Here is an 11,504-nt window from a genome sequence, read left to right as displayed (position 1 = left end):
TGATAGAAAGTAATGTATTATGAAGCTAGTTTAGGGGAAAAGGCACCACAAGCATCCTGCCTTTAGATGTGCCACTTGGCCTTTGGAGCAAAAAGCAGGCACTTTTAAAAAGCAAGGGAGAAAGTGAGCAAGGTGGGGGGTCTCTGTGTTAACTTGGTGCCTTACCTACTGGGCCACTGTGCTGGTGACTGCTGGCATCTTTGTGGGCAAGCTGGTGTCTCTCAGGCAGCCTGCTATAGGGTGAGAGTTCCTTAGCCGGCATGCTTCAGTTTGCAAACCAACTGTTAACCCTTGGTTTGTTCTGTCTTGGAGCCCATAGTTAGATAAACTTTCCCTGGGGGGAGTCTGGTGACGGGGAGGTAGAAGGCTGTATTTGTATTTCTAAAAGGCTAAGTAGGAAATGGGGAATGGGTGGAACAAGAAAAGAAGAGAGAAAAAATAATTAAATCATTTCTTAGATAAATAGAGGTACTCAGTTACAACTGCACTCCAGCCTGTGTGACAGAGTGAGACCCTGTCTCTCAAATTTTTTTTCAATGAAGTATGGCAATGTGTGCTTGTAGTCCTGGCTACTCAGGGAGGCTAAGATGGGAGGATCGCTTGTGCCCAGGAGTTCGAATCCAGCCTGGGCAACATATAGAGACCCTGTCTCCAAAACAAAACACAGAAAGAACGAGAAAAGAAAAAAGACGATGGCTCATGCCTGTAATCGCAGCACTTTGGGAGGCTGAGGTGGGTGGATCACCTGAGGTCAGGAGTTTGAGACCAGCCTGGTCAACATGGTGAAACCCTGTCTCTACTAAAATACAAAAATTAGCTGGGCATGGTGGCAGGCGCCTGTAATCCTAGCTACTTGGGAGGCTGAGGCACAAGAATCACTTGAACCCTGGAGATGGAGGTCGCAGTGAGCTGAGATTGCACCATTGCACTCCAGCCTGGGTGACAGAGCGAGACTTTGTCTCAAAAAAAAAAAAAAAAAAGGCCAGGTACGGTGGCTCACACCTGTAATCCCAGCACTTTGGGAGGCTGAGGCAGGCAGATCAAGAGGTCAGGGGATCGTGACCATCCTGGCTAACATGGTGAAACCCCGTCTCTACTAAAAATACAAAAAAATTAGCCAGGTGTGGTGGCAGACGCCTGTAGTCCCAGCTACTCAGAAGGCTGAGGCAGGAGAATGGCGTGAACCTGGGAGGCAGAGCTTGCAGTGAGCCAAGATCGTGCCACTGCACTCCAGCCTGGGTGACAGAGTGAGACTCTGTCTCAAAAAAAAAAAAAAAGAAAGAAAGAAGAAGTTGAAATTTATCAACTGCCTTGTTAGTAGGTATTGATAAGACTGGTTTCTTTTCTCATTTTATCTATTTATGTAATGAATTATATTAATTGAGTTTCTAATATTAAACCATCCTTGCCTTTCTGGAGTAAGTCCACTTGAATATCATTTTAAATTATATTAACGTGCTATTGGATTGTTGTGAGATATAGGAAAAGCCAGTGTTTTTCCTAGTCTCTCACTCAACAATCGACACACCTGTGACCCCAGATGTGTGTATTTTCCCTCTACACAGCAAGCAAGCAATTCTCTGTCAGACACCTGCTGTGTGTCCTCTCATTCAGTTTAACTCTAACACTATTTACCTGACATTAGTGTCAGGTCCCACACACTGAGGGCTCTGTCCCACAAGACTGTCCCCCACTTCAGATGTCAGTTTCAAGTCCAGACCTTCGGAACTACTGACCAACCGGCTTCCCATGACACCTCCTCAGGTTTTATTAATTTGCTAGAGAAGCTCCCAGAACTCAGGGAAACACTTACATTTATCCATTTACTATAAAGGATATCACACAGGCCAGACAGAAGAGATGCATAGAGCGAGGTATGGAGAAAGGAGTGCGCCACCCTGCAGGAACCTCCACGTGTTCAGCTAGCTGGGAGCCCCCTGAATCCCATTTTTGGGGGTTTTAATGGAGGCATGATTGATTAAATCACTGGCCATTGGTGATCAGCTTAACCTTCAGCCCCTCTCCCTTCCTGGGAGGTTGGGGGTGGGGCAGGGGCGGAATAGGGGGTGGGGCGTGGAGCTGAAAATCCCAGTCCTCTAAATGTGCCTTGGACTTTGTAGTGACCTGAAGCTACTACCTAGGGGTCCCTCAGCAAGCAGCCATCTCATTAGCATACAAAAGACACTTCTCTGGAGGTTCCTCGGGTTTTAAGAACAGTGTATCAGGAAGTGGAGAGGAAGACCATTTGTGGAGCTCAGGGGAAAAGGCCAGATTAGAGAAAGAGATTTGAATCATTTTCATAAAGGTGGGATTTCATGCCAGGAAACTGGATGAGCTCACCTAGGGGCAGAATGTAGACAGAGAAGGCAGAAGACCCAGGACCCAGCGCTATGTCAAGGTTCATCCTCTGGGGGCATGCTGGCAGCTGTGCCAACAGGAAAAGGCTACCTGGGGGTTAGGCATGTTCATCATGAAGGCTGCATCTTCCCTTTTCTTCGTCAACCACGTGTACAGTAAGGAGTAGACAACACGGTGCTCTCCAGGCAGGAAGCTCATTTGCATAATAAAAGATTACAGTGGGGTGGACACTAAACGTCACACCTGGTCCAGCCAATCTTTGGGCCCTATTTAAATCAGACACCACCTCCTCAAGCTCGTCTATGAAACCCGGTGCATTTCACCACTAACCAGAAAAGCCACTCAGGGGCCCCTGTCTCTCTGCAGGAGAGAACTATTCTCCTTTCTCTTTCTTTTGCCTATTAAACCTCCACGCTCTTTCTTTGTTTTTTTGTTTTTTTTTTGAGAGAGTCTCGCTCTGTCACCAGGCTGGAGTGCAATGGAGCAATTTCGGCTCACTGCAACCTCCACTTCCCGGGGTCAAGCAATTCTCCAGCCTCAGCCTCCCAAGTAGCTGAGATTACAGGTGCCTGCCACCATGCCCGGCTAATTTTTTTGTATTTTTAGTAGAGACAGGGTTTCACCATGTTGGTCAGGCTGGTCTCGAACTCCTGACCTTGGGTGATCTACCCACCTCAGTCTGTCAAAGTGCAAAGTGCTGGGGTTATAGGTGTGAGCCACTGCGCTGGCCTAAACGTCTACACTTAAACTCAAAAAAAAAAAAAAAAAAAAAAAAAAGGTTCATCCTCTGAGGGGGAACCAGCAAAAAAATATATGTATATAGGAAATTTCTTGGTAATGAAGAGGAAGGAGACACTAATACATGCTGCAGTGTAGCTGACCTTGAAAACATCATGCTAAGTGAAAGAAGCCAGGCACACAAGACCACATATTTGATTCCATTTATGTAAAATTTCTAGGCTGAGCGCAGTAGCTCATGCCTGTTATCCCAGCACTTTGGGAAGTGAAGGTGGTAGGATCACTTGAGCCCAGGAGTTCGAGACCAGCCTCAGCAACACCACCAACTCTACAAAAAAAAAAAAAAAAAAAAAAGCTGGGTATGATGGCATGCATCTGTAGTCCTAGCTACTTGAGAGGCTGAGGAGGGAGGATTGCTTGAGCCTGGGAGGTCAAGGCTGCAGTGAGGTGTGATTCTGCCACTACACTCCAGCCTGGGCAACAGAGCGAGATCCTGTCTCAAAAAACATTTTTTGGCCGGGTGCTGTGGCTCATGCCTGTAATCCCGGCACTTTGGGAGGCCGAGGCAGCAGATCACCTGAGGTCAGGAGTTTGAGACCAGCCTGACCAACATGGTGAAACCCCGTCTCTACTAAAAACACAAACATTAGCCAGACGTGGTGGCAGGCACCTGTAATCCCAACTACTTGGGAAGCTAAGGCAGGGGAATCTATTGAACCCCGGAGGCAGAGGTTGCAGTGAGCTGAGATGGCGCCACTGCACTCCAGCCTGGGTGACAGCACAAGACTCCATCTCAAAAACAAAAACCATTTTTTAATATAAAATTTCCAGAATAGGCAAATCTATAGAGACAAAATAGATGAATGGTTGCCTAGGGCTCGGGGGAGGGTAGAGATGGGGAATGACTGATAATGAGTAAAGGATTTATTTTTTATGTGATGCAAGCACTCCAAACCTGTGAGGTGATGACTGCCCAGCTCCAAATATGCTAAAACTATTGAATCATGAACCGTAAGTGAATTTTGTGGTATGTTAATTACGTCTCAATAAAAATGGGGGGGACAAAAACAGAAGAAATGGCTAGAATGTAGAAAGATAATCTGGTGATTGTGGCATCCAAAGCTGCTTCCACCCTAGTGTGGAGTCCTGATAGGTAAGCCACACTGAGGAAGGAGTCCCAGGTGCAGGGGAACAACTGTTCCAAGAGACAGCTAATCACAGACAGCCTGCTGGCACAATATCCTGTTCCCAAATACCTTGCTCCTCACGTAGCCCCAGAAGTACAACTTCCTTCTGCACGTAGCTTCCTCCAGCATGACCCTATAAAACTTCCCTCCAGCCCTGCCTCTTTGCAGACAGCCCTTTCTCTGCTGTGCTGCCCGTTGTAACCTTGCAATGTATCTTTGAACTTTCTCAAATAAATCTGCCATTCTTTACCTATGACTGTCTCAGTAAATTCCTTTACTGCCTGTGACACCAGCCCCAGCCAGTTGCACCCACAACACCTAGGTCAGGGTAGCACTGGCCCCACCCATGAGAGGCCAGTTTTCACTTTTTTGGCAAAATGGAGAAACATTAATTGGGGCCAAGAGTGCCTGCTGGAAACTCATTTCTTGAATAGCATTCTTTTAAAACCTATTGTTTTTTAAAGACAGGGCCTGCCTCCCTCTGTCACCCAGGCTGGAGTGCAGTGGTGCAATCACAGATGGCTACAGCTTCAAACTCCTGGGCTCAAGTGATTCTCCTCCTGACTAGCTGAGACTACAGGTATGTGCCACCATGCCCAGGTAATTCTACAAAAAAAATTTTTTTTCATAAACCATAGTTTATACAATATCTTAGCTTACACTATTAACACTTTATTGAAAATATTTCTTTTTTTTTTCTTTTTTTTTTTTTTGAGACAGAGCCTTGCTCTGTCACCCAGGCTGGAGTGCAGTGGCGCAATCTTGGCTCACGGCAAGCTCCACCCACCGGGTTACACCATTCTCCTGCCTCAGCCTCCCAAGTAGCTGGGACTACAGGTGCCTTCCACCACGCCTGGCTAATTTTTTTGTATTTTTAGTTAGAGATGGGGTTTCACCGTGTTAGCCAGGATGGTCTCGATCTCCTGACTTTGTGATCTGCCCACCTCGGACTCCCAAAGTGCTGGGATTACAGGTGTGAGCCACCGTGCCCAGCCTATTGAAAATATTTCTATTGAAAAGAACATACTATGCAAACACATAAAAGTATTTGGTAAGAAAACAAAAGCACATCTTTACTACCAATGTGAATTACCAGCTGACAATGATCAAAGAATATTAACCTACTCGTGATTGAAGAAAGAATTATCCTGTCTATGGGTGACATAAGCAACGTGGCCAGGACAGAACCAGTGGATGAAACCACATATCATTCCAATTTGGCCAGTTAACTTACATAAGTGTCATGAAACAGTTAACTTTATTCATTAATATACTCAAACATTATCTCTCCTTCCAAGATTTGCAAAAATTTAATTATCCAAATAATTTAAGTTTGGTATGTCTATATTTTTCAATACATAAAAGGTCAGGAACCTCTTATACAATAATGAGACAGAAAGAAAACAACAGCTTTCCGTGAAAGAGGCCTAATATAGTCAAATATATAATGTCATCTCTTTTTTTTTTTTTTTCTTGAGACGGAGTCTCGGTCTGTCATCTAGGTTGGAGTGCAGTGGTGTGATCTCCGCTCACTGCAACCTCTGCCTCCTGGGTTCAAGTGATTCTCCTGCCTCAGCCTCCTGAGTAGCTGAGATTATAGGCGTGTGCCACCACGACCGGCTTATTTTTATTTTGTATTTTCAGTAGAGATGGGTTTCACCATGTTGCTCATAGCTGGTCTTAAACTCCTCAAATGATCCGCCTGCCTCAGCCTCCCAAAGTGCTGGGCTTCCATGTGTGAACCACCATGCCCGGCTGACGCCCAGCTGAAATGTAACCTCTTGATAACAGCCAAATCCCTGTATTAGAAACATTTAAATTCCAGCTCTGGGGGTCAAGGGTGAGGCATTTAAAAGGTTCCTTTAAGTTAAACCAAGTGGATGAATTTTAAAAGAAAAGGCAATTTATGAGCCTATGGACGACATATCATTAAGAAAGAAAAAAATTATTAGTAAATTCCAAAAGTTAAAAGCAGTTGGAAAAAAATCTAACTAGAAAGAAAAAAAATTTTGGTTTCAATTAAGGGGGGTTTTTTGGTCCATTTCATATAAGAGCTTACTTAATCTTTTTCCAAATGCACATTTATTATTTGCACAGATACATAAAAATTATTCCCATTTTAAAAGCCACAATAAAAATATACATAACCACAGAAGTACTTACTCTAACTGGAAAGAAAATGAACATGGCTATATTCAAAACAGCAATAAACACAAAAGGTCAACATATATAAATCATGACAAGTGTACATCTTATTTTTGACAAAAACAAGTTCCATTTTTACATTAATGCTTCATCAGCTTCTGTATTAGATCCTCTGACCTTATTTACATTTACTATGAAATTTCTGTTAGCATGTGTCACTCAAAGGCACTCAACTCAGAGGGTATCAAGTCCTGAGCTTAAGTAGGAAACAAAACTCCCAACGAAAATTTGAACATAAATAATTGTAAAGATCAGAGAATATTAAAATGTTTAAAAGTATAATATCTGGTACATAAATAACTCAAAAACTAATAATAAAGGTGTACATACTGTCAAAGAAAAGACCACGTAAGACAAGAAATATCCCTGGAATCAAACTGATTTTTCACTCATTCAAGATCATTTGAAGGTGTGAAGCTAACTTTCATTGTTCTTAAAATCCTAGGAAAGCCAAATTTTAAAAAATAGCATATGACAATGCTTAAGTTTAAAAAAAGTTTCTCAGCTTAGTCTCCAAACCAGGAAGAAAGTATTTAACGATTAAAAACAAGTATGAACTGGAAAGATATTAGACTAAAAGCAGCAATCACAATGAGCAGGTGAAAATATTAAAGGAAAGCTTTAAATGCACCAGCTCGAAACAGCATTTCTAATTGGCCATCCAAATTATTCTTTTAGATTATTTTAGCCAAATAAAAATAAATTTACAGATGGATAACTGAGGTCCACGAACATAAGGTAGAAACAAAGTTTAAGCTAAAAATTAAATCTATGTTTTGTTGCAGATAAATGTGAGATTTACCTACAGTAATTTTCTGCTGATGCTAAATTAAAAGCATGAGTTGACATCGTACTGACAGAAATGGTTTGACAGATATTTTCTTGGCTTTAACATTTTTTTCGTATACGCATAGAAATGCAATGAGGATAAGAACAGTCTTCTGTATTGTCCGTCCAGTTCATAAGGCCTTTGTCATTGTTAGTCACCTTAGATGTGAATATCAGTAGGGCCATTAAATTAAAGCTGGCCTAAAAGTTTTCAAAGTGCTACTGTTTCCAACTGATGAGATCTTCAGTTTTCTGGATTTTCTGGGTGACGATTATTTTCAATTCCTTTTTCCGGTGATATATACAAGAAGTTACAGCAGATATATAGAGGGAAGGTCAGAAACCTGCCGTCCAAGTTCATCACCACTTGTTCCTGATCCTTTTTAAGTATAAGTATTTGATAGCCAGTTGTTCTACTACATATTGGTTTTCCACTACTATCAAAAGAAGCCAAGCGTAATCTAAATGCTATGCTCCTTCGAGGCTGTAAACTGACAGACCTGCTACGTGGCTGATTCAATGTATTGCGTTTGAAAATGATGTATCGATTGGTGTAAGTTACAAGTAGGTCAAAGCCGAAGTTAAAACCCGCCCAACACCAGCAGTATTCACCATCTTTGGCAAGCTTTCTACCACACCTCATGCTATTTCCCTCTAGGTCTTCTTTATTGATTTCTTGAGGCCCTACTTCACTGTCTTGTTCTGCCCGCAGCATAGCAAACCACTGCTGTTTATACACAGAAGACAGCCATTCTGAAGGTACTATAGCATCTTGTTCAATAATTCTTGCAGAAGCCAGGTCACTGATAATATATTGTAACCTTAAATGTCTGAATACTGACACAAATGGTTTTCCTTGTTCAGTTTCAAGAAAGGCCATACCTTCAAAATCTTTTCTCTGTTTAGAAAACCAGACATCTGTTTCTGTCAAAAGCTGTCTTAAAGATCCATTCCAAGAAGGCACAAGTTGAAGGAACGTCCACATTTTTAGAGTGGTGTATACATCCATCTCCACTTGCATCACAAATAAGTTAGAGGAACCAATGAGCTGTTTCATGACATTTATATTGAGTTCTTTAAAAAGTTTAACATTCTGGTGAGTCATCAAATTGTTTTGAAGCCATTCAAGGCACTTTTTCTTTACAGAATCTAATCCACAGGTCTCTACTGATGTGTAATAACCACATATAGTTTTCACGTTAATTGTTTCCTTCATTGTCTCACCACACTGCTCTATTAAACCATCCAGCTGCAGCATACAAGCTGCTGCCAAAATGGCAACAACTCGACTGGGTTTTATCAAGACATCATCTCGATACAGTGAACCAAACGCAACCTGCAGTGCTTCTACATCAATGTTCTGGTCAGGAATCTCCAGTTCAATAATATTCATGCTGGATTCTTTCCAAGAACCACTGAACATACTAGAAAAGTAGCCAGATTGGCATAAATATATTTTGTGTAATCGCCATTCTTCTCCTAGAGCGCAAATCTTAATGTCACTGTTTTCACCATTCAAAAATAATGTTTGATAAATATATTTGGATGTGCTCCTTAATTTTTTCCTTGCAGGGGTGTTGAGGAGCGGCCGCTGCTCGTCCCCCTCCTCCTCATCCTCGTCCCTCTCCGAGTCCGGGTGACAGTGGCGGCAGGCCCCGCTGCTCCGCTTGCGCTTCTGACTGCCCGGGCAGTAACAGAAGCCGTAGCCCGCCGCATCGTCTCCAGTGTCCGGCCTCCGGGCTGAGTCCCCGGCCCTGGCACCCTGTTCCTGCTGGGCAAGGGCTGGCCTCGGCTGACGCAGCACCCGGCTGCTTGACGATCCCATGGGTCACGGCTCCCCAGGACTTCAGGGAGCCCAGAGGAGGGGGTCTCCGGCCACGGCCCGGCCACCGCCGCCAGCCTTCCCCGAGCGCAGGTGCCTACACCTCCACCCTCTCACGCGCAGCCGCAACCGTTGCAGAGAACACTGCCACACTGCCGCCTCCAGCCTCCGCACCCCTCCCCCACAATTTTTTTTTTTTTTTTTTTTTTTTTTTTTTTTTTTTTGACAGAGTCTCGCTCTATCGCCCAGGCTGGAGTGCAGTGGCACGATCTTGGCTCACTGCAACCTCCGCCTCCCGGGTTCAAGTGATTCTCCTGCCTCAGCCTCCCGAGTAGCTGGGATTACAGGCACTCGCCACCATACCCGGTTAATTTTTGTAGTTTTAGTAGAGGTGGGGTTTCCCCATGTCGGCCAGGCTGGTCTCAAACTCCTAACTTCAGGTGATCCTCTTACCTTGGCCTCCCAAAGTGCTGGGATTACAGGCGTGAGCCACTGCCTCCGGCCTAAAACAATTTTTTTTAGAGACAAGGTTTCACTGCGTTTCTCCGGGTGGTCTTGAACTCCTTGGACAGCATTCTTCATTGCTGGAAGCAATTCTCATCTGGCAGCCAAAACCAAGGTCTGTTTCAGAAGGACCACTTCCCCAGGAGCAAAAATTTATTTGCAGGACCTGACAAAGGAAAATGTGTGTACCAGACACTTGAGCCTAACCAGTCCAATGTAAATTTGCGACCAGGCACAAAAATAAAATAAAATAATAAAATAAAATAGGCCAGGCTTGGTGGCTCACGCCTATAATCCCAGCACTTTGGGAGGCCGAGGTGGGTGGATCACTTGAGGTCAGGAGTTTGAGACCAGCCTGGCCAACATGGTGAAACCCCATCTCTACTAATAATATAAAATTTAGCCGGGTGTGGTGGCACATGCCTGTAATCCCAGCTTTTCGGGAGGCTGAAATGGAGAATTGCTTGAACCCAGGAGGCAGAGGTTGCAGTGAGCAAAGATCGCACCATTGGCTGGGCACAGTGTCTCCTGCCTGTAATCCCAGCACTATGGGAGGCCGAGGCAGGTGGATCACGAGGTCAGGAGATCGAGACCATAGTGAAACCCCGTCTTTACTAAAAATACAAAAAAAATTAGCCGGGCGCAGTGATGGGCGCCTGTAGTCCCAGCTACTTGGGAGGCTGAGGCAGGAGAATGGCGTGAACCCAGGAGGCGGAGCTTGCAGTGAGCCAAGATCACGCCACTGCACTCCAGCCTGGGCGACAGAGCAAGACTCCGTCTTATAAAAAAAAAAAAAAAAAAGATCGCACCATTGCACTCCAGCCTGGGTGACAAGAGCAAAACTCCATCTCCAAAAAAATAATGATAAGATAAAATAAAATAAAGAGTTGAAGTCAAGCCAGGTACGGTGGCTGCTCACGCTTGTAATCCCAGCACTTTGGGAGGCTGAGGTGGGCAGATCACAAGGTCAGGAGTTCGAGACCAGCCTGGCCAACATGGGGAAAGTGACCATGGCTGGGTGAAGTGATGACTGCGGCCAGTCTGGGAAGGCAGAAGCAAGCAGAGGGCCTGGGCAGGATAGGCAGGGATTCTCTGCGGGGAGGATCTGTGGAGACAGCAGCAGCGGGATTAGGATGCCGGAATTGAGGAGGCTTTTGTCCTTGGGGGATGGAGTGGAGAAGTGGGGCATGGTCCTGGAAATTTGGCCTGCAGCCTCACCAGGCCATCTGGAAGCTACTTGTTGGGAACCCTGTGTGTGTAAAGGGCTAACCCAGGCCCAGACCCGGGGGAACTGGAGAAGGGCCCACACTGAGACCACCCGAGGGGTGTGCTGGAACTGCTCGGCCAGTCCTTGGGGATGGGATGGCTGGGGCGTATGGGTGTCTTCCTGCAAGACAACAGGACTTGAAGAGGAAGGTGGGAGGCTGTTCCAGGTAGATGGAGGTCTGTGCTGCCAGAGCAATGTAGGAGTCACCACGCGGGCCTCCGTCTTTGGTGCAGTGGGGGCAGAGATTGGTGAGGGGCATCAGGGCCAGATATGTAGGTGTGGGGAGCCCTAGATGGGCCCGTGCTGCAGGGGGAGGCAGTGTCGTGCCAGGGAGGTGGATTGGACGCTGGACACAAGTGAAGAGCGACCAGCCCTGGTGGCTTCCTCAAACCTATGTGAGTGCCTGCCCCATTCCCAGATGAAGAAAACAGAGGTTCCAATAGGGAAAGTGACTTGTTCTAAATCCCAGAGTTGGGAAGTCAGGGAGCTCAGCCTCCTGATTCCAAAGGCAAATCTGGAGTATCTGTTGGAGTTAAGGGGCCAGGTGAATGGTCTATGTTGACCAAAAAAAAAAAAAAAAAAAAAAAGCTCTGTA

General features: G+C 45.1%; 1 protein-coding gene across 1 annotated transcript; it reads right to left on the bottom strand.

Annotated features, from left to right (window-relative positions):
• Nucleotides 1–6,346: 6,346 nt before the first annotated feature.
• GMCL2 (germ cell-less 2, spermatogenesis associated) lies at nucleotides 6,347–9,225 on the bottom strand. The gene has a single exon (XM_055285027.2). It carries the CDS (start codon nucleotides 9,139–9,141, stop codon nucleotides 7,561–7,563), a length of 1,581 nt encoding a protein of 526 aa, XP_055141002.1. The 5' UTR covers nucleotides 9,142–9,225; the 3' UTR covers nucleotides 6,347–7,560.
• Nucleotides 9,226–11,504: the final 2,279 nt, after the last annotated feature.

The sequence above is a fragment of the Symphalangus syndactylus genome, chromosome 7 (genome assembly GCF_028878055.3).
Source record: "Symphalangus syndactylus isolate Jambi chromosome 7, NHGRI_mSymSyn1-v2.1_pri, whole genome shotgun sequence".
Lineage (NCBI taxonomy): Eukaryota > Metazoa > Chordata > Mammalia > Primates > Hylobatidae > Symphalangus > Symphalangus syndactylus.
This window is presented reverse-complemented; position numbering and strand designations above follow the sequence as displayed.